The sequence below is a fragment of the Chiloscyllium plagiosum genome, chromosome 6, assembly GCF_004010195.1.
Source record: "Chiloscyllium plagiosum isolate BGI_BamShark_2017 chromosome 6, ASM401019v2, whole genome shotgun sequence".
Classification (NCBI taxonomy): domain Eukaryota; kingdom Metazoa; phylum Chordata; class Chondrichthyes; order Orectolobiformes; family Hemiscylliidae; genus Chiloscyllium; species Chiloscyllium plagiosum.
The window spans coordinates 49434469-49456831 of NC_057715.1; the positions used below are offsets into that span (position 1 = coordinate 49434469).

Genomic DNA, 22363 nt, shown 5'->3' on the forward strand with positions numbered 1-22363 from the left:
GAACTAGAGAGCATAGGTTTAGGGTGAGAGGGGAAAGATATAAAAAAGATCTAAGGGGCAACGTTTTCACACAGAGGGTGGTTAATGTTTGGAATGCGCTGCCTGTGGGAGTGGTAGAGTCGGAATCATTGGCGACCTTTAAGCGGCATTTGGATAGGTACATGGATGGGTACTTAATCTAGGTTAGAAGTTCGGCACAACATCGTGGGCCGAAGGGCCTGTTCTGTGCTGTATTGTTCTATGTTCTATGTTCTATGTTCTAAAGTGGCCAAGAGCACTGGAAAATCAGAAGATTAGCAAGAATACAAAAACAAACAGAGGATAACAAATAGAGAAACAACAAAGGAGAGGATCAAATATGAAGGCAAGCTAGCCAGTAATATTAGAAAATATAGTAAAAGTTTATTTCAATACATAAGGAACAAACAAGAGGCAAAAATAGAAATTGGGACCCTCCAAATTGATGCAGAAAGGCTCGTGATGGGAGATAAGGAAGTATCCGAAGAGCTTAATAAATACTTTATGTCAGTCTTCACATGAGTAATATCCCAACAAATAAGGAGAGTCAAGGGGCAGAGTTGAGTATGGTCGCATTACAAAAGAGAAAGAGCTAGAAAAGCTAAAAGGTCTAAAAATAGAGAAATCTCCTGGCCTGGATGGGCTATATCCTAGAGTTCTGAGGGAGGTGGCTGAAGAAATAGAGCAGGCAATGGTTGTAATCTTTTAAAAATCACTGGAGTCAGGGAAAGTCCCAGATGATTATAAAATCGCTGCTGTAACCCCCTTGTTCAAGAAAGGATCAAGTCAAAACATGGAAAATTATAGGCCGATCAACCTAACCTCAGTTGTAGGTAAAATTCTAAAATCCATCGTTAAGGATGAGATTTCTAAATTCTTAGAAGTGCAAGGTCAGATTAGAACACGCCAGCATGGATTTAGTAAGGGGAGGGCATGCCTGACAAGCCTGTTAGAATTATTTGAAGAGGAAATAAGTAGGTTATACCAGGGAATCCCAGTGGATGTTATCTACCTAAATTTCTAAAAGGTCTTTGATAAGGTGCCTCACAGGAGGCTGCTGAGTAAGGTGTTCGAGGTGAGCTACTGGCATGGATTGAGGATTGGCTGTCTGACAGAAGGCAGAGAGTTGGGATAGATGGCAGCCGGTGACAAGTGGTGTCATCCAGGGTCCAGTGTTGGGGCAGCTGCTGTTCACTTTATATATTAATGATCTGGATGAGGGGACTGGGGGCATTCTGGCGAAGTTCGCTGATGATACGAAGTTAGGCAGACAGGCAGGTAGTTCTGAAGAGTGGGGAGGCGGCAGAAAGATTTAGACAGTTTAGGACAGTGGTCCAGGAAATGGCTGATGAACTTCAATGTGAGCAAATGCGAGGTCTTGCACTTTGGAAAAAATACCAGCATGGACTATTTTCTAAACAGTGAGAAAATTCATAAAGCCAAAATACAAAGGGATTTGAGAGAGCTAGTCCAGGATTCTCTCAAGGTTGACTTGCAGTCCATGGTTAAGAAAGCAAATGTAATGTTGTCATTTGTCTCAAGATGGTTGGAATTTAAAAGCAACGATGTGCTACTGAGACTTTATAAAGCTCTAGTTAGGACCCATTTAGAATAGTGTCCAATTCTGGGCCCCATACCTCAGGAAGGATATACTGGCACTGGAGCGTGTCCAGCGGAGATTCACATAGATGATCCCTGGAATGGTAGGCTTAACATATGATTAACGGCTGAGGATCCTGGGATTGTATTCATTAGAGTTTAGAAGGTTGAGGAGAGATCTAATAGAAACTTACAAGACAATGCTTGGCTTAGAAATGGTGGACGCTAGGATTAGGCAGTGATACAGCCTTAGAATTAGAGGGGATCAATTTAGAATTGAAATGAGGAGACATTTCCTCAGCTAGAGAGTGGTGGGCCTGTCGAATTCATTGCCACCGAGTGCAGTGGAGACCGGGACATTAAATGTCTTCAAGGCAGAGATTGATAAATTCTTGATCTTGCAAGGAATTAAGGGCTACGGGGAAGAATGCGGCTAAGTGGCATTGAAATGCTCACCAGCCATGATTGAATGGCGGTGTGGACTCAATGGACCAAATGGCCTTACTTCCACTCCCATGCCTTATGGTCTTCTGGTGGTCTTTCTTCCTGAACTGGAGCATTGCATGAGAGGTAATCTATTTAACTAATTTTGTCTTTCCCAAGGGTGTGATCGTGGAATGTTACTAAGTTGGAATAGTTGCTGTTTAGTCTTTAAATAATCTACTATTCTATTAAGTTTTCCAATAGAATTAAGTTACTCCAATTTTTTTTTGTTTGTATTGTTACTATAATGTAAGAATAAAGTGTGTTTTGCTTGAAGCCTGGTAATTTGACGCATTCTGAATACAATGGCTTTAAAAAAAAAGGAAAAAATTGGGGTCAAGGGTATCTTCTAAATATATATTGAGGGGTTTGTTACTGGTCCAGAACAGTAAGAACAATGTAACAATGTTTCTATAACAATATTGTTAGATCAGAGAACTGAAATTGTCTTGATTCTTTACCAAGCAGACAACCGAGCTTGGTAAAGCAAATTTCAGTAATACACTAGATTACCTTTAGAATGGAAACAGGGTTTTGGGCACAGCAAGTCCACACCGACCCTCCAAAGAGTAACCCACCCAGACCCATTCCCCTACATTTATGCCTGACTATTGCACCTAACACATTGGGCAATTTAGCATGATCTGCACATTTTTGGATTGTGGGAGGAAACTCGTGCAGACACAGGGAGAATGTGCAAACGCCACACAGACAGACGGTCACCTGAGGCAGGGATCGAACCTGGGTCCCTGGTGCTGTGAGGCAGCAGTGCTAACCACTGAGCCACCATGCCGCCCCCTTCTACAAGATCAATTCAGCATCAATAATGGAATGATAAAGAACTGAAAATGATGCTCAAGAATACTAATATTTTGATTTGAGATTGTATTATGGAGTTTCGAAGATCATTCATTTGACTTGACCTAAAAGCAGTTAATTAACAATGATAAGTGGCACGGTTCTCAATTAACATCCTTTCTTTTACCTTTAATCCACATGTACAATCACATTGTGAAAGGTTTTTTGTGATCCCCTGAACATTATTGCTAGATGTTTTATAACAAATAATTTGGAACAATACACATGAAAATACAATGTTGATTACTCAGTTTTGAACAAGTTATACTTTCATTTTCATAGGTGAAACTTCCACCAAGCTTCTCTTTCAAAATTTAAATGCACAGAAAAGACAAACAGAACTTACAAAATCACATGAACATGAAGACAAATAAAACTTTTAACTCAGAATCTGTTACTACACAATGTTAAAGCAATGATGCAACAATAGGTAGAATTATTAATTACAATTTCACTAACTGAGTAAAGAGGCTATTCTACCAATAACTTTAAAGATTTCAAATACTATTTGGTTTTGATTTTTTGTTTTGCTGATTAATTTTTTTTTAATAATTTTGTTGTTATTACTATTATCACACCAGAAGATGACAATAAGAAGCTTCATATCAACTAGCTCTTCTGGTTTGTTTATTTACCTTGTAAGGACAACAAATCCTACTAACTCATTCATACAGGTATCACTGAAATGTTGGTCACCAACTCTGTTGTATAGCTCAGTCATGAAGTCTAATACAGTTTCACTACGTAGAACTTTGTGGCTTATGTCAACAGACAACAGGATCTTGGTCTCATATCTCAAGATTGAAGTAGAAAAACCTGGCCATAAAATCAACCTGGAATGAGAAAATACATAAATCGTAAATACATGGCAATTCAGTATTTGGAGCCTTTCCAAATACAACAGAATTGAAATTCATCTCAATTCAGATTATTTCAGAACAGAAGAGGAAGAGAAGTCAAACATTGGCAGATGAGGCACTGGATTAACAGCATATAGCAGGATTCAAGAACTTGACAAATAATTAAGGACTGCATATTTTCTTTTGACTGAAGCTGATTTTTCCATTGGACTATCGATTTTCTATTACCTGTTTATGTAGCTCTTCTAGACTCGCTCCTGCTTTTGAGACATTTAACTCTGCTCTGGACTAGTCCTGCTATTTCATCCCACTGTGGATATCACTTCCAAGGGACTGAACACAGTGCTATTGCCATGTAATTTCTGTGACTGCTCACTGTGATCACTCAATCCCCACTCATTCTTCAAAATTCCTCAATTGTCTTTGAACCACACCATCAAGCTCATTATGCTACTTCCAATCATGTTTGCTCCAAACAACCTTACAGGTGATCTTTTGCAGTGGTCCCATGGACTCTCATTGGCTTTGGTGTTGTTGGTTAATGGGTTTCACTTACACTACACTTCATACTTTTGTTGGTATAATGGGTCCATCTCAGCAACAGGAGAGTCCACTATACAGTTCCACTCTGCAGGAGCAGTCTTTCCTGACATGATCAATTGTCCATTTTTCCTTGGCTGTCTATTTCTACAAGGTAACTCCCACCAATGCTTCCATTGATATTTTGCCCTACATGTTTCCTGGATATAGTCTTGTTCCATAAGTAAATCTGAAGTTTAAAGGGTGGAGCTTTTTATTTATTCTTTCTTCAGATATTGGCATCTCTGGTTAGGCCAGTAACAGTTGCCCTTGAACTGGGTGACTTTATGCACCATTTCAGAAAGCAATTACAGACCACCACATTACTGTGAATTTGGAATCTCATGTAGAATGGACTAGATACAGTTGGTGAAGTTCCTTTCCAGAAGGGCATTACTGTACTAGATGGGATTTTATGACAATTGATAATAGTTTCATATTCACCATTACAGAGACTAGCTTACAATTCCAATGTAAATGAATTGAAATTCCACTAAATTGTCACGGTGGGATTTGGACCTACAGCATTAACCAAGGGCCTTTGTGACATTACCTCTACACAAACACCTCCCAGCTAGCTTGCTCCATGCAGACATTTTCAATATCTGATCCCAAATATTAAATAGTAACTTTATACATTTTTTTACATTGTCTTCTCAGTCAACTGTATGTTCTACCTAATCTCTACATATTTCCTATTGTGGCCATTAATAGTTTTGGTGCTTCAGACCCAAGTCCACTACCTGAATCTCGGTTTCTGTTCAAGTGCAAAAGCCTTTCTCCCCTCTCTGCTCTCTTGCCACACATGGAGCATCCAGCACTGGGAATCATCATGTCAGGTAAGAAGTCAGCATTAAGGAAGAGAAATATTCATCACCCTCTGGGTGAGGACATTTGCATCCTCTACTGGAGGGTTGTGGATGCACAGTTGGTGAGAATATTCAAGAATTAAATAAATATATTTATGGTCCAATATGTTAAGGGCATCAAAAGATAGGAGGATATGGCAGAATGATTAACTTTGACATCAAAACCATCTTAATAAACTGCTGAACTTGCTCAATTGATGGTATGGTCCAATTCACTCTTCTTGCAAATTTTCTGCTTCGTTACCAATCTCGAGTTGAATTCCTCTTGAATATTCCTAATGTTTTTCACTGTGTTCTTCTCAGCATTCTCTAAAGTGCTCTCACCATTGTTTGATTACAAGAAGCACCTCTAAATGCTTCATTCTTCAATCTTCCTTTCCAACACATCCACTGAGTAGCCACATCACCAATCTCTTGCCTACATCCCTCTTCCTCCTATATAAGGCTGTCCATCCAAAAACACTAAGCTGAATTTAACAAGTAAGATGAAGGTATATTCATAAATCTGTTATTAGTCTACATCAGAACTGTGAACCAGCAACAGAGCAGCATAACATATATCCATCCTAAGCATTCAACAGAGGCAATGGTGTCCTCATATGCAATGCTCTTTCCAGTGTTGCAGTTTTGGAAGGTGTTGCCAAAGAAGCTTTCATTACAAATTTGAAGTCTTATAAGATGGTTATGATGATCATGTTTTAAACCATCTCCTCAAATTATTGGCTACATGGTTAAACAGAACTTGAGTACTGCCAAACAAAATGCAAAATTTTTCATCTTGCATTCATCAGGGCAAACTTGCACAATGATCAAATCTAAAAAGGAACAATTTAGACTGTTTAGCAGAGGGTGCTGACTGATTAACAAGGGTACTCTAATTAGTAGAGGTATTGTCACAACCAGGAAATCACCCAGGAAATGGACATCTTCAAGCTCTGGTTCACATGAAAAAAGCAGATTGTGATGGTGGCATTTTTTTCTGTTTGCAAAGGATAGAGCTGTATGTGAAAATATGTGACTTCTAGCACCTGTAAGCAAGCAGCACTATAAACTCAATTGATAATCATAAATTGATAAAATATTATATGAATTAAGGTGTTGGAGTGAGGTCAGGTATGTAGGCTTGGTGAACCTGTTTGACTAACAAACCATATCAAATCTAGAACTCCTTGCAATAGACAGACTACTGTCTGGATACAGAGTCAAAAAGTGCAGTGCTGGAAAAGCACAGCCGGTGAGACAGCATCTGAGCAGCAAGAGAGTTGACATGTCAAGCATAAATTCTTCCTCAGGATTCTGCAGTCCTCATTTTCCACTGTCTGTATCCAACCAGTCCAAACTTGCAAAACTCAGGACAAAGTGCCCAAACATTAGACAACACTTGCTAAGAATTACACTAACTACCAAACTGCAATTTAGGTCTCTCTAGAAGATTTTGAACAGAAACAAATATGGAAGGAAAACAACAGCTATGGCAGTCCACACAGGGATAAGGCTGTTTTCATTGTTAACCACTATGCGGAAAGCTGAAGGAAGCTTGTCCACTAGCTGACGAGAACGAATCCATAGCATTTTAACAATGCTGCAAGAAACACCCTGGAGAGGCTGAGGGAAGAAATCACCGGAGTAGACTGCAAGTTGAATCAGAGGTTAGCTGAAGAGCAAGGGAGAGGATATATGTTGTCATTGATGCTATGACTCAGCACTGGAAACTGAAAATGACTTAGATTGTTTCTTGATGCCGGCAGACAGTAAGCTGGTTTGGAATGTGTCTACTTCAACACTAGAAGTATCCGAAATAAGGTCGGTGAGCTTGCAGCATGGATTGGAACCTTGGACTGCAACATTTTGGCCATTTTGGAGACATGGATACAACAGGGTCTGGAATGAATGTTGCAGGTTCCACGGTTTAGATCTTTCATTAAGAACAGGCAAGGCAGTAAAAGAGGGGAGGTGTGGCCTTGTTAATCAAAGATAGTATAATGGTGGCTGAAAGAACTTTTGACGAGGACACGTCTACTGAAGTAGTAGGGGCTGAGGTGAGAAACAGGAGAGGAGAGGTCACACTGCTGGGAGTTTTTTTTTTATATAGACTTCCGCAGAGTTCCAGGGAGGTGGAGGAGAGGATTGACAAAATGACTCTGGGTAGGAATGAAAGGAACACAATGGTCATTATGGGGGCTTTAACTTGCCCAACGTTGACTGGAAATGCTCTAACCCTAGTACGTCAGATGGATCAGTTTTTGTCCAATGTGCGCAGGTGGGTTTCCTGACACAGTATATCGAGGGGCCGAAAAGAGGGGAGGCCACACTGGATCTCATGCTTGGTAAGGAACCAGGGCAGGCGTTTGATTTAGTGGTAGGTGAGCGCTTTGGAGGGAGTCACCACAATTCAGTTACGTTTAGTTTAGCAATGGAAAGGGATAGGTACATGCCACAGGGCAAGAGTTATAAATGGGGGAAGGGGGCAATTATAATGTGATTAGGCAAGACTTGGGATGCACAGAATGCCAAAATGCAGGGGATGGGGACAATCGAAATGTGGAGCTAGTTTAAGGAACAGATATTGCATGTCCTTGATAGGTATGTCCTTGTCAGGCAGGGAGGAAGTGATAAGGTAAGGAAACCCTGGTTTACTACAGAAATTGCATCTTTTGTTAAGCGGAAGAAGGAGGCTTATGTGACAATGAGACAAGATGGTTCAGATGAGGCGATAGAGAATTACAGATCAGCTAGGAAGGGTTTAAACTGAGAGTTAAGAAGAGCAAAGAGAGGACATGAGCAGTCTTTAGCAAACGGAATAAAGGAGAACCTTAAAGCTTTCTATAGGTATGTGAGGAATAAAAGGATGATGAGGGTAGGAATAGGGCCAGTCAAAGACACAAGTGGGAACTTGTGTGTGGACCCTGTGGAAATCGGAGAGGTGATAAACGAACATTTCTCATCGGTCTTCACTTAGGAAAAGGAGAATATTGTAGAGGAGAAGAATGAGTTACAAGATATTAAAGGTTAGTAAGGAAGAGGTGTTATCAATTCTAGAAGGAGTGAAAGTAGACAAGTCCCCTGGGCTGGATGGGATTTATCCCAGGATTCTCTGGGAAGCTAGGTAGGAGATGGTGGAGCCTTTGACTTTGATCTTTGAGTCGTCATTGTCTACAGGTTAGTACCAGAGGACTGGAGGATTGCAAATGTTGTGACCTTGTCAAAAAGGGCAATAGAGATGACACAGATAATTATAGACCAGTGAGCCAGTGGAAAGGATTATAAGAGATAGGATGTCTAATCATCTAGCAAGCAACAATTTGATTTCAGAGTCAACATAGTTTCGTCAAGTTCAGGTCATGTCTCACAAACCTCATTGAGTTTTTTGAGAAGGTGACCAAACATACGGTCAAGGGTAGGATAGTTGATGTGGTGTACATGGACTTGCAGTAAAGTCTTTGATAAGGTTCCACATGGTAGGCTGTTGGAGAAAATGCAGAGGCATAGGATTGAGGGTGATTTCGCAGTTTGGTTTAGAAACTGGCTTTCTGAAAGAAGGCAGCGAGTGGTAGTTGATGGAAAATATTCAGCCTGGAGTCTGGTTACTAGTGGTGTGCCACAAGAATCTCCTTTGGGACCACTGCTGTTTGTCATTTTTACAAATGACTTAGATGCAAGCATAAGTGGATGGGTTAGTAAGTTTGCAGATGATACTAAAGTCAGTGGAATAGTGGACAATGTGGTTGCAGGTTGCAGGGGGACTTGGATAAACTGCAGAATTGGGCTGAGAGGTGACAAATGGGGTTCAATGCAGCTAAATGTGAGGTGACTCACTTTGGGAAGAATAACAGGAAGGCAGAGAACTGGGTCAATGGAAAAATTATTGGTAGTGTGGATGTGCAGAGGGATTCTAGAGTCCATGTACACTGGACCCCTGAAAGTTGTCACCCAGGTTGATAGTACTGTTAAGGTGGCATACGGCGTGTTAGGTTTTATTGGTAGAGGAATTGAGTTCCAGAGCCATAATGTCATGCTGCAACTATTCAAAACACTAGTGCGGCTGCACTTAGAATACTGTGTACAGTTCTGATCGCCCCATTCCAGGAAAGATGTGGAAGCATTGGAAAAGGTGCAGAGGAGATTTACCAGGATGTTGCCTGGTCTGGAGGGAAGACCTTATGAGGAAAGGCTAAGAGACTTGGGTCTGGAGAGAAGACGGCTAAGAGGGGATTTGATAGAGACATACAAGATGATCAGAGGTAGACAGTGAAAGTCTTTTTGCTAGGATGATGACGTCAGCTTGTATGCAAGGGCATAACTACAAATTGAGGGGTGATAGATTTAAGACAGATGTCAGAGGCAGGTTCTTTACTCAGAGTGGGTAGGGTGTGGAATGCCCTGCCTGACAATGTAGTTAACTGAGCCACATTAGAGAAATTTAAACAATCCTTGGATAGTGTAGGGGGATGAGCTTAGATTAGTTCACAGGCTGGTGCAACATTGATGGCCGAAGGGCCTGATCTGCACTGTATTGTTCTATGTTCAGATTTTGTGGGCTGAATCTAGCATCTTTATGCCTGTCATTTTTGCCGGTTTTCATGGAGAGTTTCTCTTCACAAGGCCTAACAGATTTTCTGATCATACCTTAGTAAACTTACCTTGTTAACGACCCACGCCAGCCCAACAACATTCTTCATATTTGATCGTAACCCATTTTAATACTTAACCCAGAAGAACTTGCTATTGTCTAGATATTACAGAATGGATCAGTATCCCTGGCATTGGTGCCTTCTTTAAAAGTCCATTTTGCACCCTGACTAACCTGCACTGTTCCTGATATTTGGCCTGGACTTGTCAGAGAAAGGAAAATTTGCACCTCATTTTGTGGCAGGGTCCTGCTGGACAAGTGGTGCAGACACAGGATATCTTCTTACCACTGAACCAGCAATTCAGGCTACAGCATCAATTATCTGGAGCAATACACAGCAATGCAGGAAGTAGTCAATAGTTTTCTCTAGTTTGCTAGCTTTAGTGCCACCAGGGATGATGTAGTGGCTCAGTGGTTAGTACTTCTGCCTCACTGCACCAGAGACCCAGGTTCGATTCAACCCTCAGGCCACTGTGTGTGTGGAGTCTCCCCAAGTCTGCATGGGTTTTTTTCCAGGTGTTCCAGTTTCCTCCCACAGATGAAGACGTGTAGGTCAGGTGGATTGACCATGCTAAATTGTCCATCACCAAACCATAACCACCCGACACCTGGAGGAAGAATGCCTCATCTTCAGCCTTGGGACCCTCCAACCACATGGAATCAATCTTGATTTCATTCAGTTTGCTCATTTCCCCTTCCCCACCTTATCCAAGATCCAAACTTCCAACTCGACACTGCCCTCATGACCTGTCTTACTTGTCCATCTTCCTTCCCACCCATCCGCTCCACCCTCCACTCTATCAGTCCCACCCCTGACCTGCTGTGCTTTTCCAGCACCACACTCTCAACTCTGATGTCCATCTTCTGCAGTCTTTATTTTCTCCTAAATCGCCCATAGTGTCCAGGGATCTGTAGGTTAAGTAAATTAGCCATGGGACACGCTGTTCGGAGATTTGATGGGATAAATAGCCTGCTTCCACACTGTAGGGATTCTATAATTCTACGATATCTCACAGTTGTGCTCTTCTCTGCTATTGTACCCATTCCAACCAAGGTTCTTTGTCCACCACTCTTAATATTGTCTGTAACATCTTCCCTCACTCTACTTTACCCACCCTGGATGCCCTATGCACTGCCTATTCATGCCTGGCATATTTCTATCTGCAACAAAAGTAACAACTCTGCCATTGATTTCAAATTGCCCATTATCTCTACGTCTCTCTCATCCCAGGAAGAAAACAGCCCAAAATAGAACACAAGATGTCAGGACAAGTGGTGGGCTGCCTGAAATTCAGCTCCTCCTCCCTTACGAAGAGAGTACCCTGATGCTCTCCACCACAAGCAGCTAACTAACAAGAGACTAGTATCAGAGGCTACCCTTGACTTATGGTATTGGGGCCACCTAACTGTAGTCTATTTCCCTTGATATGACTGAGGTCTGCTGACAACAATGAAAAGCTTCCTGGTTTTGTGTCTGTGCCAAACAGCATAGAAATACAGAGCACTATGACCCTGGTATCACTGGCTGAGGGGCAAGATGTAAAAAGGCAAGGCAAGATAATGCAGGGAGTATTTAGGTGGGCACTGAAAAAGAAAGCAAATAGCAAAGAGATGTTTGCCGTTGCATCCCAAGATGCAGCAGTACTGGAGAATAGAGGCATCCTACAAGTTGACTGGAGTTGCACCGTGAGGGTTCTTAGAAACTGGCACAAGTCAGATGCCAATATCTGTTGACATGGGAGTGCCTTGAGTTCAACGTGAAGATTGTTGTAGAAAGCAGTGATTTCTTGCCATCCTGCTTTCACTCAGCAAGCTATACGATAGAAATCTACATAGTGATGAGGTGAGTCTGCAAGTTTAAGATCATTAACAAGCAATAATCCCCATTAATAATAATAAACAAAGATCATGCCTCAAAAACTAGTTAAAAGACACAGCATGCTGTTTCTGATGTCAAGATAGGCCTCCCTGCCACATTTATCATCATAATCTATGATGTTCACGCCCCCTATAAGATTCCATCCTGTATCTTCTGCAATGCAATGATCGCCTTGTGCCTGGCTGACGTGATTCATGTCCTTTAGAAATTATAACCCAATTCTTGTCTGCAGTCTCCAAGATGATTTAATAGTCATTGTCTGCTCCCAATACAATCAAAATACAGTTAACAGTTACGTTGCTTCAGATTTCATCAATACTTTATGGAGACTCAAGGTTCAGTTCTGACTGATGGAAGTTCTTTTTATTTTCTGCTTTGATACAGCAACTCTTCAAAGCTGGGGCAGTAAATCAGTTTTCCTGATCATCTCAATTTACTATGTGAAAGCATTCTAACTTCCTGCAGTCAATATGTGCATTTACTATATTTTTGTTACTTATAAAATAACAATAAACAAAGTCAGATAATGTAGAATCAGAGTGGGTAGAACTGTGGAAGTGTAAAGTTAAAAAAAAAAAACACACTGGGAGTTATGTACAGGCTCCAAACAGTAGTCAGGATATGGGGCATAAAATACACCAAGACATAGAAAAGGCGTGTAAGAAAGTCAAAGTTACAGTGATCAGGAGGGATTTCAATATTCAGGTGGACTGGGAAAATTAGACTGGTAGTGGATCGCAAGAAAAGGAATTTGTGATATGTTTGCGAGTTGGCTTTTTGGAGCAGCTGGTGGTGGAGCCCACTAGGGAACAGGCAATACTGGATTTAGTATTGTGCAATGAGGCAGACTTGATCAGGCAGCTGACGGAGAAGGAACCCTTTGAAGGCTGTGACCATAATATAATAGAAATTACTCTGCAATTTGAGAGGGAGAAGGTGGAATCCGATGTAACAGTATTACAGTTGAATAAAGGCAAATACAGAGGCATGGGGGGACGCTGACCAGAACTGACTGGGAGAGACGCCTAGCAGAAAAGACAGTGGAACAGCAATGGCAGGAGTTTCTGGGAGTAATTCAGGCGACAGCAAAAATTCATCCTGAGATAAAAGAAGGATGATATGGGGAGGATAAGGCAACTATGGCAGATGAGGGATGTCAGGGACAGCATAAATGCAAAAGAGAAAGCATGTAATATGTTGAAGGGCAGTGGGAAGGCTGAAGATTGGGAAGCCTATAAAGACCAACAGAGGACAACGGAGAAAGTAGTAAGGAGGGAAAATTTTAAATATGAGGGTAAGCTAGACAGTAACATTAGGAAAGATTGCAAGAGTTTCTTTAGATATATAAAGGGCAAAAGAGAGGCAAGGATGGACATTGGGTATTGAAAAATGATGCTGGGAAAGTAGTAAAGTGAACAAAGAAATGGCTGAGGAACTCAATAAGTACTTTGCTCAGTCTTCATGGTGGAAGACACAAGTAATGTCCAAAAAATTCAAGAGTCAGGGGGCAGAGATGAATACGGTGGCCATCACCAAGGAAAAGACTTTAGGACAACTGAAGGTTTGAAAGTGGATAAGTCACCTGGACAAGATGGGCTATATCCTAGAGTTCTGAAGGAGAAAGCTGAAGAGATAGTGGAAGCTTTAGTCATGATCTTTCAGGTATCACTGGAGTCAGGGAAGGTTGCAGAGGACTGGAACATTGCTAATACTCCCCTCTTAAATAGGGGTTGCAAGGCAAAAGACTGGAAATTATAGGCTGATTAGCCAGACTTCAGTCATTGGTAAGATTTTGGAATTCATTGCGAAGGATGAGATTTCTAAAATAGGGCAAAGTTAGCATGGCTTCATAAGGGGAAGTCATGCCTGACAAATCTATCAGAATTCTTTGAGGTGGTAATGAGCAGGTTCGACCAAGGACAAACAATGAATGTTATCTATCTGGACTTCGATAAGATGCCATGCAGAAGGCTGCTGAGTAAGATAAGGGCCCATGGTATTAGAGGCAAGGTACTAGCATGGATAGAAGATTGGCCTTTTGGAAAAAGGCAAACAGGGGGTAAAGGGGTCCTTCTCAGGATGGAAGTAGGTAACCAGTGATGTTCCACAAAGCTGGGAGCACAACTTTTCACTTTTTACATTAACGATCTGAATGAAAGAATTGAGGGTATTCTGGCTAAGTTTGCAGATGCTACAAAGATAGGTGAAGGGGCATGTAGTGTTGAAGAGTCAGGGAAGCTGCAGAAAGATTTGGACAGGTTAGGAGAGTGGGCTAAGAAGTAGGAGATGAAATGCAATGTGGAAGAGTGTGGGGTCATGCATTTTGGCAGGAAGAATACAGGCATGGACTATTTTCTAAATGGGGAGAAAATTCAGAAATCTGAAGTGCAAAGGCACTTGGAAGTCCTAATCCAGGATTCTCTTCAGGTAAACTTGGAGGTTGAGTCGGTAGTTATGAAGGCAAACAATGTTGTTATTCATCTCAACAGGACTAGAATATAAAAGCAGGGATATACTTCTAAGGCTTTATAAAGCTCTGATCAGACCACATTTAGAGTACTTTGAGCAATCTTGGGCCACATACCTCAGAGAGGATGAATTGGCCCTGAAGTGCATCCAGAGGAGATTTACGAGAATGATCCCAAGACTGAAAGGCTTAACATCTGAGGAATGTTTGAGGACTCTGGGACTATACTCGATAGAGTTGAGAAGGATGAGGGGAGATCTGATTGAAACTTATAGAATACTGAAAGGCAGAGTGGACATTAGGGAAACATTTCCATTGGTAGGAGAGATAAAGATCCAAGGGCACAGTAGAGTAAAGGAAAAACCCTTTAAGCAGAGATAAGAAGAAATTTCTTCAGCCAGAAAGTGGCAAATCTGTGGATTTCATTGCCACAGAAGGCTGTAGAGGCCAGGTCATGAAGTATAATTAAAACAAAGGTAGATACGTACTTGATTGCCAGGGGGATGAAAGGTTACAGGGAAAAGGCAGAAAAATGGGGTCGGAAAACCTATCAGCCATGATTGAATAGCGGAGCAGATTCGATGGGCCAAATGGCCTAATTTCTGCTCCTACGTCCTATGGTCTGATATTTTTGCATTTACTAAGCAAAAACAATTATGGCAGATATATTTATTGCCATTCCTGCTAAATTAAGCCACAGGCAAAGTGATAACCAACAATGATAAACTCCGACAGAAATATGGTGGCTGAAAAAGATAATTTATTGAAGCTTTGTCTTGCATTCATCAAGACCACTTGCAAGAATACCAGTTCAAAGGGAAAAGTACCATTCTACCACATGTGAAGAGAGTGGTGATTGGCTCGCATGTAGACTTTGATTTCTAGAGACACTGCCATGAAGAATGTACCAATTAATGATGGATGGCTTTCTTTAAAATTCAAACGAGGCAGGTTGATTCTGATTAGCCACTTTTGAGCTACCTTCTCTTATTTTCTGGATAATTCTTAGCATACAAAAAGTTACACTGACAACCAATTTAGGATTGTCAGTCAAGCTCACAGTGTGGGACAGTTGTATGTACTGGAAACTGCAAATATTAATGTACAGGCTCCTGTCCTCTGCAGGCAGAAAGAACACTTGGATGCAATATGCCTGTTCCACTCAACCAAATAGTTGAGTGTTTGAGGGGATTCGGAGTTGAAGCTGCTAGATACAGCTCTCTTTGCTGTTGCAAAAACTTGAGTGCTCTCTCTACTGCTAGATTCATTCTGTCGGTGCTCCTTATTCAGGACTGGAGAAGAATGTGGGAAATCTGTTTTGCTGAATTTGCTTTTGCCATGGGTGTGTTTATGGGATGCTGCTATATTGGAACAGTTAATAAGTATTAGTTAAATCATACAGTATTTTAGTATGTATAGCATTATAAAGAGTTAATTTGTTCCGCTGACTTGCAAGAAATTGAATGCCCTGGGGGTAGGGTGGTGTGTCTTTGTCTTATAGGTGGAATGTAGGATGTTTACATTCCCATCCGTTGCCATTCAGGGATGATTTACATTTTCATCCCTTACTCAGAACATTACACTTGGTGTTTGACTACTCCCCTATAGTTACAAAAAATACAATTCACACCAGATCTGGCCATTAAGGGATGATTTGCATTACATTATTTCTAGAGGTGAAGTGGTCACTGCATTGTATCTTGAGTGGCGTATGACTGTGAGGGAGTGATTAGGGGTTGTCTTGTGAGCATTACTAACTGTGATGTAAAGATTTTGTATAAAGGAATGATTGTTTACTTTGTTCAGAGAGAGATCCCTGGACATGGCTTGCAAGCATGATGAGTTTCTCCAAAGCTTGTACTGTACTGTGCTTAATAAATTTTGCTTGTTCACAGAAGTTGGTGTTTGCAGTAGCATCAAATGCATTAGAACCTCTGGAGAAAAAGAACTTAAACAGGTTAAAGTTATGCCAATTCTTCTTTTATTGTTTGGATTTTAACTGTGGTGTAAGAATAAAGGGTGACTTGCTTAAAACCTAATAGTTTGACCAACTGAATCACTTCTGGAATGCAGTGCCCTACATTTGTCTTTCAATAAAAGTTAGGGTATAGGCTATCTCCTGGATATGTTTTGAAGGGGTATGATCTGCTCCATAACACTTTTTTCCTTTATTCCTGATGAAGGGCTTTTGCCCAAAATGTCGATTTTACTGCTCCTCGGATGCTGCCTGAACTGCTGTGCTCTTCCAGCACCACTCATCCAGAGTCTAGTTTCCAGCATCTGCAAACATTGTTTTTACCTCCATAACACTTTTGTCTTATGACGTATACTGCTGGTTTTCCCTTTGAGTTTGTATCCTTGTGTGATGTTCTGATCACTTCTATATGAAACTTTCACAAAATGTGTCTTTTCAATGATGCCAAGGCTCTGTACTACTAAATAACATCAGTAAAAATAGCATTATTGGTTATTTCTAACTAAAGAAAAGAAAATTGGTTATTGAATATTAGTAATTCACTGTATTTCACGAAGTGGTTATAATCACACAATCTTTTCAGAAAATTAGAAATATAATCAAAGAAATGACATACCTATGTTGAGGAATGTGAATTGGAGTTGAAGGATTATAGAAGTTCTGCCCAATTTGGTACAGAGATAGCATTTTCAGAACTCTGTTCAAAAACATAACTGTCTTAAACATGTCATTTATTTTAAAAATTGACTAATTATGTAGAAAAATAACATCACTTGCATTTTTAATCACTTGAATACATCAAGAACAAGTTCAAAACATTTTAAACTATGTGAACAAGAATACTCTTATTTCTCATTGTGTTTCTTTTATGATATTTCATTAAAACATTCCCAAAATGAGAAAACATCTTAGATATAAGATTGAACTTATATTCGATGTACCAGTAAATGGACTAGCTCCCAGATGGCTCTCTTTTAAGTCCTTTTCAGATAAAGTGAAACCTTTCCTCTAGATGGTCATGAGAATGTGGAATTCTCTTTCCCAATAGGTAACAGAAACTGGGTGTTTACATTTATTCAAGGCTGAATTAGATCTTTGATAGACAAGGCAGTCAAGGGTTACGGGGGACAGACAGGAAATTGGAGCTGTGACAACAGCCAGATCAACCACAATCTTATTAAATAATGAAGAAAGCTTTAAGGACCAAATGGCCTATTTCTGCACCTAAGCCTAATGCTCCTTTTAATGATGTGAAATTTATTTTGTACTACAGGTTCACAATCCTTTATCCGAAATCCTTGGGGCCACTTATTTTTTGGAATTTGGTATTTTTCAGATTTTGGAATAAATGACATTTTCACAGTGAAATAAAAAACAAAATTTGTTCAGCAGACTCACATGTGAATAGTACAACCGCTGAGAGACAATTGATGCCTGCTGGTGCTGGGCCACACCACCTCGTCACATCTGAGTGACATGTTTCGAGTGGGTGTGGAGTTGGGTTACCTGCTCGCATGCCAAAATGATGCTCCACACTCCAGAGAAAAAAAAATCAGATTTTGGAGCTTTTTGGATTTCAGAATTTCAGATAAATGATTGTTTACCTCGACTAAGAAAAAACTCACTTTTTAATGATGATATTGAAGAACTGGACACATGTTGGAGAATCCTGCGGAAATGTACTTGTCAGAAGAATTGTTATATTCACCACCTGACCATCTTTCATCATGCTTGTCACTTTTGTAGCCTATAAGCAAAATATGACTTTAATAGGAAATTTCAAAGCAAAACAAAAAAGATTTACAATGTTCTTGACAAAAGTGTTTTTTGCATCTAAGATTATAGCACTATAACTATCCCCAATGATTTCCTAATATTGCAGGAACTAAAAAAAAACTTTAAAACTGTCTCTATTACTAATGGACAGACACTAAGACAAACAGACCATTGATATTATAAAACAAAGAACAGTAGATGCTGGAAATCTGAAACAAAACAAGAACAGAAATTGCTGGAGAAACTCAGCAGCTGTGATGGCATCTGTACACAGAAAATAGAGTCACCATTTTGAGTCCAGTAACCCTTTTTCAGAACTGATACCATCTGGGTAAATGGGGTATTTATCTTAATGACAAGGGGTAGATTTGGAAAGAAAGAAGTGAGCTGACAGTTAGAGATGAAGCCCAGACAGAGAGAGAGGAACAAAGGGATTGTTGATAGTAAACAAGGGCAGGGTAAATCTAGATAGATAATAATGAGGTCCATGAGTGGGTCAAAATGAATTGGCATGTCATGATAGGATTTGGGGTGTAGCAATGGTTAAAAGATATGGAAGTAAATGTTCAGAACACAAAACATTAACTCTGTTTTCTTTCCACCTGTCAAGTTTCACCAGTACTTTCTGTTTCTGTTGAAGGCCGTTGATATTATTTGGGATGAAATATTTATGGATATACAGGAACTGCTTAAACAGAACTTTGTTTGCACAGAACATAGGTCTAATAAAATTTGAATGCAAACAAAGTAGGTTAACACTTTGAACTCTAAGCTTTGGGTTTGAATTCTACCTAAACTAATAGGATTAAAACTGTTCACTACCTACTTACTGCTTGTACAGTCTCAACCTAGTCGAAAGTGAGGACTGCAGATGCTAGAGACTAGAGTCAAGAGTGTGGTGCTGGAAAACCACAGCAGGTCAGGCAGCATCCGAGGAGCAGGAAAATCGACGTTCCGGACAAAAGCCCTTCATCAGAGATGACTGATGAAGTGCTCTTGCCCAAAACGTAGATTCCCCGGTTTCTCGGATATTGCTTCTCCAGCACCACAGTCTCAACCTAGTACATAGTGCATGCAAGCACATAGTAAAGACTAACCCTGGTTGCAAATACATCTGAAATATGATTTAAGGATAGTTAATGTCAAAATAAACCTCATTGGTTGCAACAGACTACTCTTATTCAATAGGATGAGTATATGAAAGTTTGAGGAGAAAGTGAGGACTGCAGATGCTGGAGATCAGAGCTGAAAATGTGTTGCTGGAAAAGCGCAGCAAGTCAGGCAGCATCCAGGGAGCTGGAGATCAGAGCTGAAAATGTGTTGCTGGAAAAGCGCAGCAGGTCAGGTAGGTCCTGAAGAAGGGCTTATGCCCGAAACGTCAATTCTCCTGTTCCCTGGATGCTGCCTGACCTGCTGCTCTTTTCCAGCAACACATTTTCAGTATATGAAAGTTTGACAAACCATAATATTAGATACTTTTTTTTTGGAAGGTATAAAATCACAATGTTATTTTTCATTTGGCAATGTATGAAATAAGACGTTCCAGGGAACTTAATAGCTTATACAGCCACTGACATGGTTTCTTCGATCAAACACCATTGCCAGAATGACATGGTCTCTGAGATTCTCTATATATTAGCTCACATAACATTAAACATAAACGCTACATTCTAGCTGAGACAGAAGTCTGGAAGTTTATTTACATCAACAATTTACACTGTTTTGGTATCTCAAGACTTAAACATAGAACCCAGACTACGTGTATTAGACTCTGTACTTATCAGACTATTACTGTTAACTGTTATAACTGATTGACTGAACACCCACTAACTCCACTGAATTGAGCAAGGAGTTTCTGAAAGTTAGAACTTTTATACCACAGCATCACATGGTTATAATGTCATGTAATTGTCCTGAAGGTACACAGCCTATCAGGTCAGGATTCTTTGCAATAATACAATTGTTGTATTAGCCAATATAATACCAAACATATCCCAATCTATGTCCCAACATACTTAGTTGGAAATAACAAAATGAGCTATACTCAGGATTTCAAGTTAGCTGCACAGTTATGTGGTTTAACGCAAGGATATCTGCAGTTAAAATGCACTACAGTGTGGGCACAACATTGATAAGGCAAAATCTCAGCTCTGTATCTAGTTCTTTCAAAGCATACAGTAATATGGACTTCTGGGATGGTTAGGTAAATGATAGGTTAACTACCTCAGACAGCGCAACTGCTAGTTTTATACTCATCAAAAAAGGGTTGAACTAACATTAATTCTGGTCTCCTCCCTATTGGAAGGATGCTGTGAAACTTCAATGGGTTCAGAAAGGATTTACAAGGATGTTGCCAGAGTTGGAGGATTTGAGCTACACGGAGAGGCTGAATAGGCTGCGGCTGTTTTCCCTGCAGCGTCAGAGGCTGAGGGGTGACCTTGTAGAGGTTATAAAATTATGAGGGGCATGTATAGCATAAATAGACAAAGGTCTCTTCCCTAGATTGGGGAAATCCAGAACTGGAGGGCATAGGTTTAGGGTGAGAAGGGAAAGATATAGAACATAGAACATAGAAGAATACAGCCCAGTACAGGCCCTTCGGCCCTCGATGTTGCGCCGATCCAAGCCCACCTAACCTATACTAACCCACTATCCTCCATATACCTATCCAATGCCCGCTTAAATGCCCATAAAGAGGGAGAGTCCACCACTGCTACAGGCAGGGCATTCCATGAACTTACGACACGCTGAGTGAAGAACCTACCCCTAAATTCAGTCCTATATCTACCCCCCTTAATTTAAAGCTATGCCCCCTTGTAATACCCGACTCCATACGCGGGAAAAGGTTCACACTGTCAACCCTATCTAACCCCCTAATCATCTTGTACACCTCAATCAAGTCACCCCTAAACCTTCTTTTCTCTAATGAAAACAGCCCCAAGTGTCTCAGTCTATCCTCATACGATCTTCCTTCCATACCAGGCAACATCCTGGTAAACCTCCTCTGCACCCGTTCCAGTGCCTCCACATCCTTCCTATAGTATGGCGACCAAAACTGCACACAATATTCCAGATGCGGCCGCACCAGAGTCTTATACAACTGCATCATGACCTCAGGACTCCGGAACTCAATTCCTCTACCAATAAAAGCCAGTACGCCATATGCCTTCCTCACCACACTATTTACCTGGGTGGCAACTTTCAGAGATCTGTGTACATGGACACCAAGATCCCTCTGCTCATCCACACTACCAAGTATCCGACCATTAGCCCAGTACCCCATCTAAAGGCATCGAGAGCATTGATACATACCACATGCTCCTTCTCCAAGGACACCCTGCTTTATCCTCAATCATAGAATAGCCTTTATCCTCAATCATAGAATAGAATCCCAACAGTGTGGCATGAGAGAATTGACCCATCAAACCCCACCAACCATCCAAAGAGCATCCCACCTGGAGCACTCCATCCTTGTACCACTGCATTTCCCATGGCTGATCCACCTATTCTGCACAATCCTGGACACTGTGGACAATTTCGCACAAATGACCCACCTAACCCACAAATATTTGAACTGTGCAAGGAAACCAGAGCACCTGGAGGGGGCCCACACAATCATAGGGGAATGTGCAAACTCCACACTGGCTGTTGACCAAGGCTGGACTCCAATTTAAATCAAAACAGATGATCCCTGTGCATTGTCACATTGCTGTTTATTGGAGACATATTGCCCAGAGAGACATCTTGAGATTCAGAAAGAGACAATATAAATTCAGTCAACTCCTGCCGAGTTAATGTGATTAACAACAACATCAGTACTCCAACAGTGTCATCAGACCTCGTACCTACTCTATCATTTACGATTTTGAAACCATGGGAAGTTTGTTACCAGCTTCGATGACAGCCATAATGCTCTGACCACTTTGAGCCACTGCAAGTCAGTTCTAATAGATATCAATAGATTGAATCTAAACAGGATGCCCCACAACAGGAAGTGCTCTGACACTCAATGCCCGTAAGTCAAGGTCATTTTCCTAAAACCACTCACGTCTGGCAATAACATTGAAGATATTTTATACAGTAACCTTTCAGTCTCAATTGTCAGTTCCAGTCCACGAAGCAGCCAGTAACATGCACCAGTGAATTGAATACTAACAGCAGCATTGCCCTGGCAGGAGAGATTGAGGAGCTTGAAGCTGTCTTCTCTGGAGTATCTAAACATGAAACACTTCAAATGAACAAAAATCTTCAAGAGCTCGAGAGGATAGATACAGGAAGGATGTGCTCCTAGGCTGGTGTGCCTGGAATAAAATAAGCACTAACTACGGTATCTTTAACCAACATTCCCTTTAGCTGCATAAATGTTTAAG

At 40.8% G+C, this 22363-nt stretch overlaps 1 protein-coding gene across 1 annotated transcript in view; it reads right to left on the minus strand.

The window, feature by feature from the left end:
• Positions 1-22363, minus strand: part of LOC122551133 (piwi-like protein 4) — a 166965-nt gene that overhangs the window by 126205 nt on the left and 18397 nt on the right. Inside the window, exons 4-6 of the mRNA XM_043692759.1 lie at positions 17843-17964; positions 16834-16914; positions 3594-3791 (exon numbers count right to left, since the gene is read on the minus strand). Coding sequence (XP_043548694.1) covers positions 3594-3791; positions 16834-16914; positions 17843-17964 — 401 coding nt within the window. The remainder of the gene's footprint in view (positions 1-3593; positions 3792-16833; positions 16915-17842; positions 17965-22363) is intronic.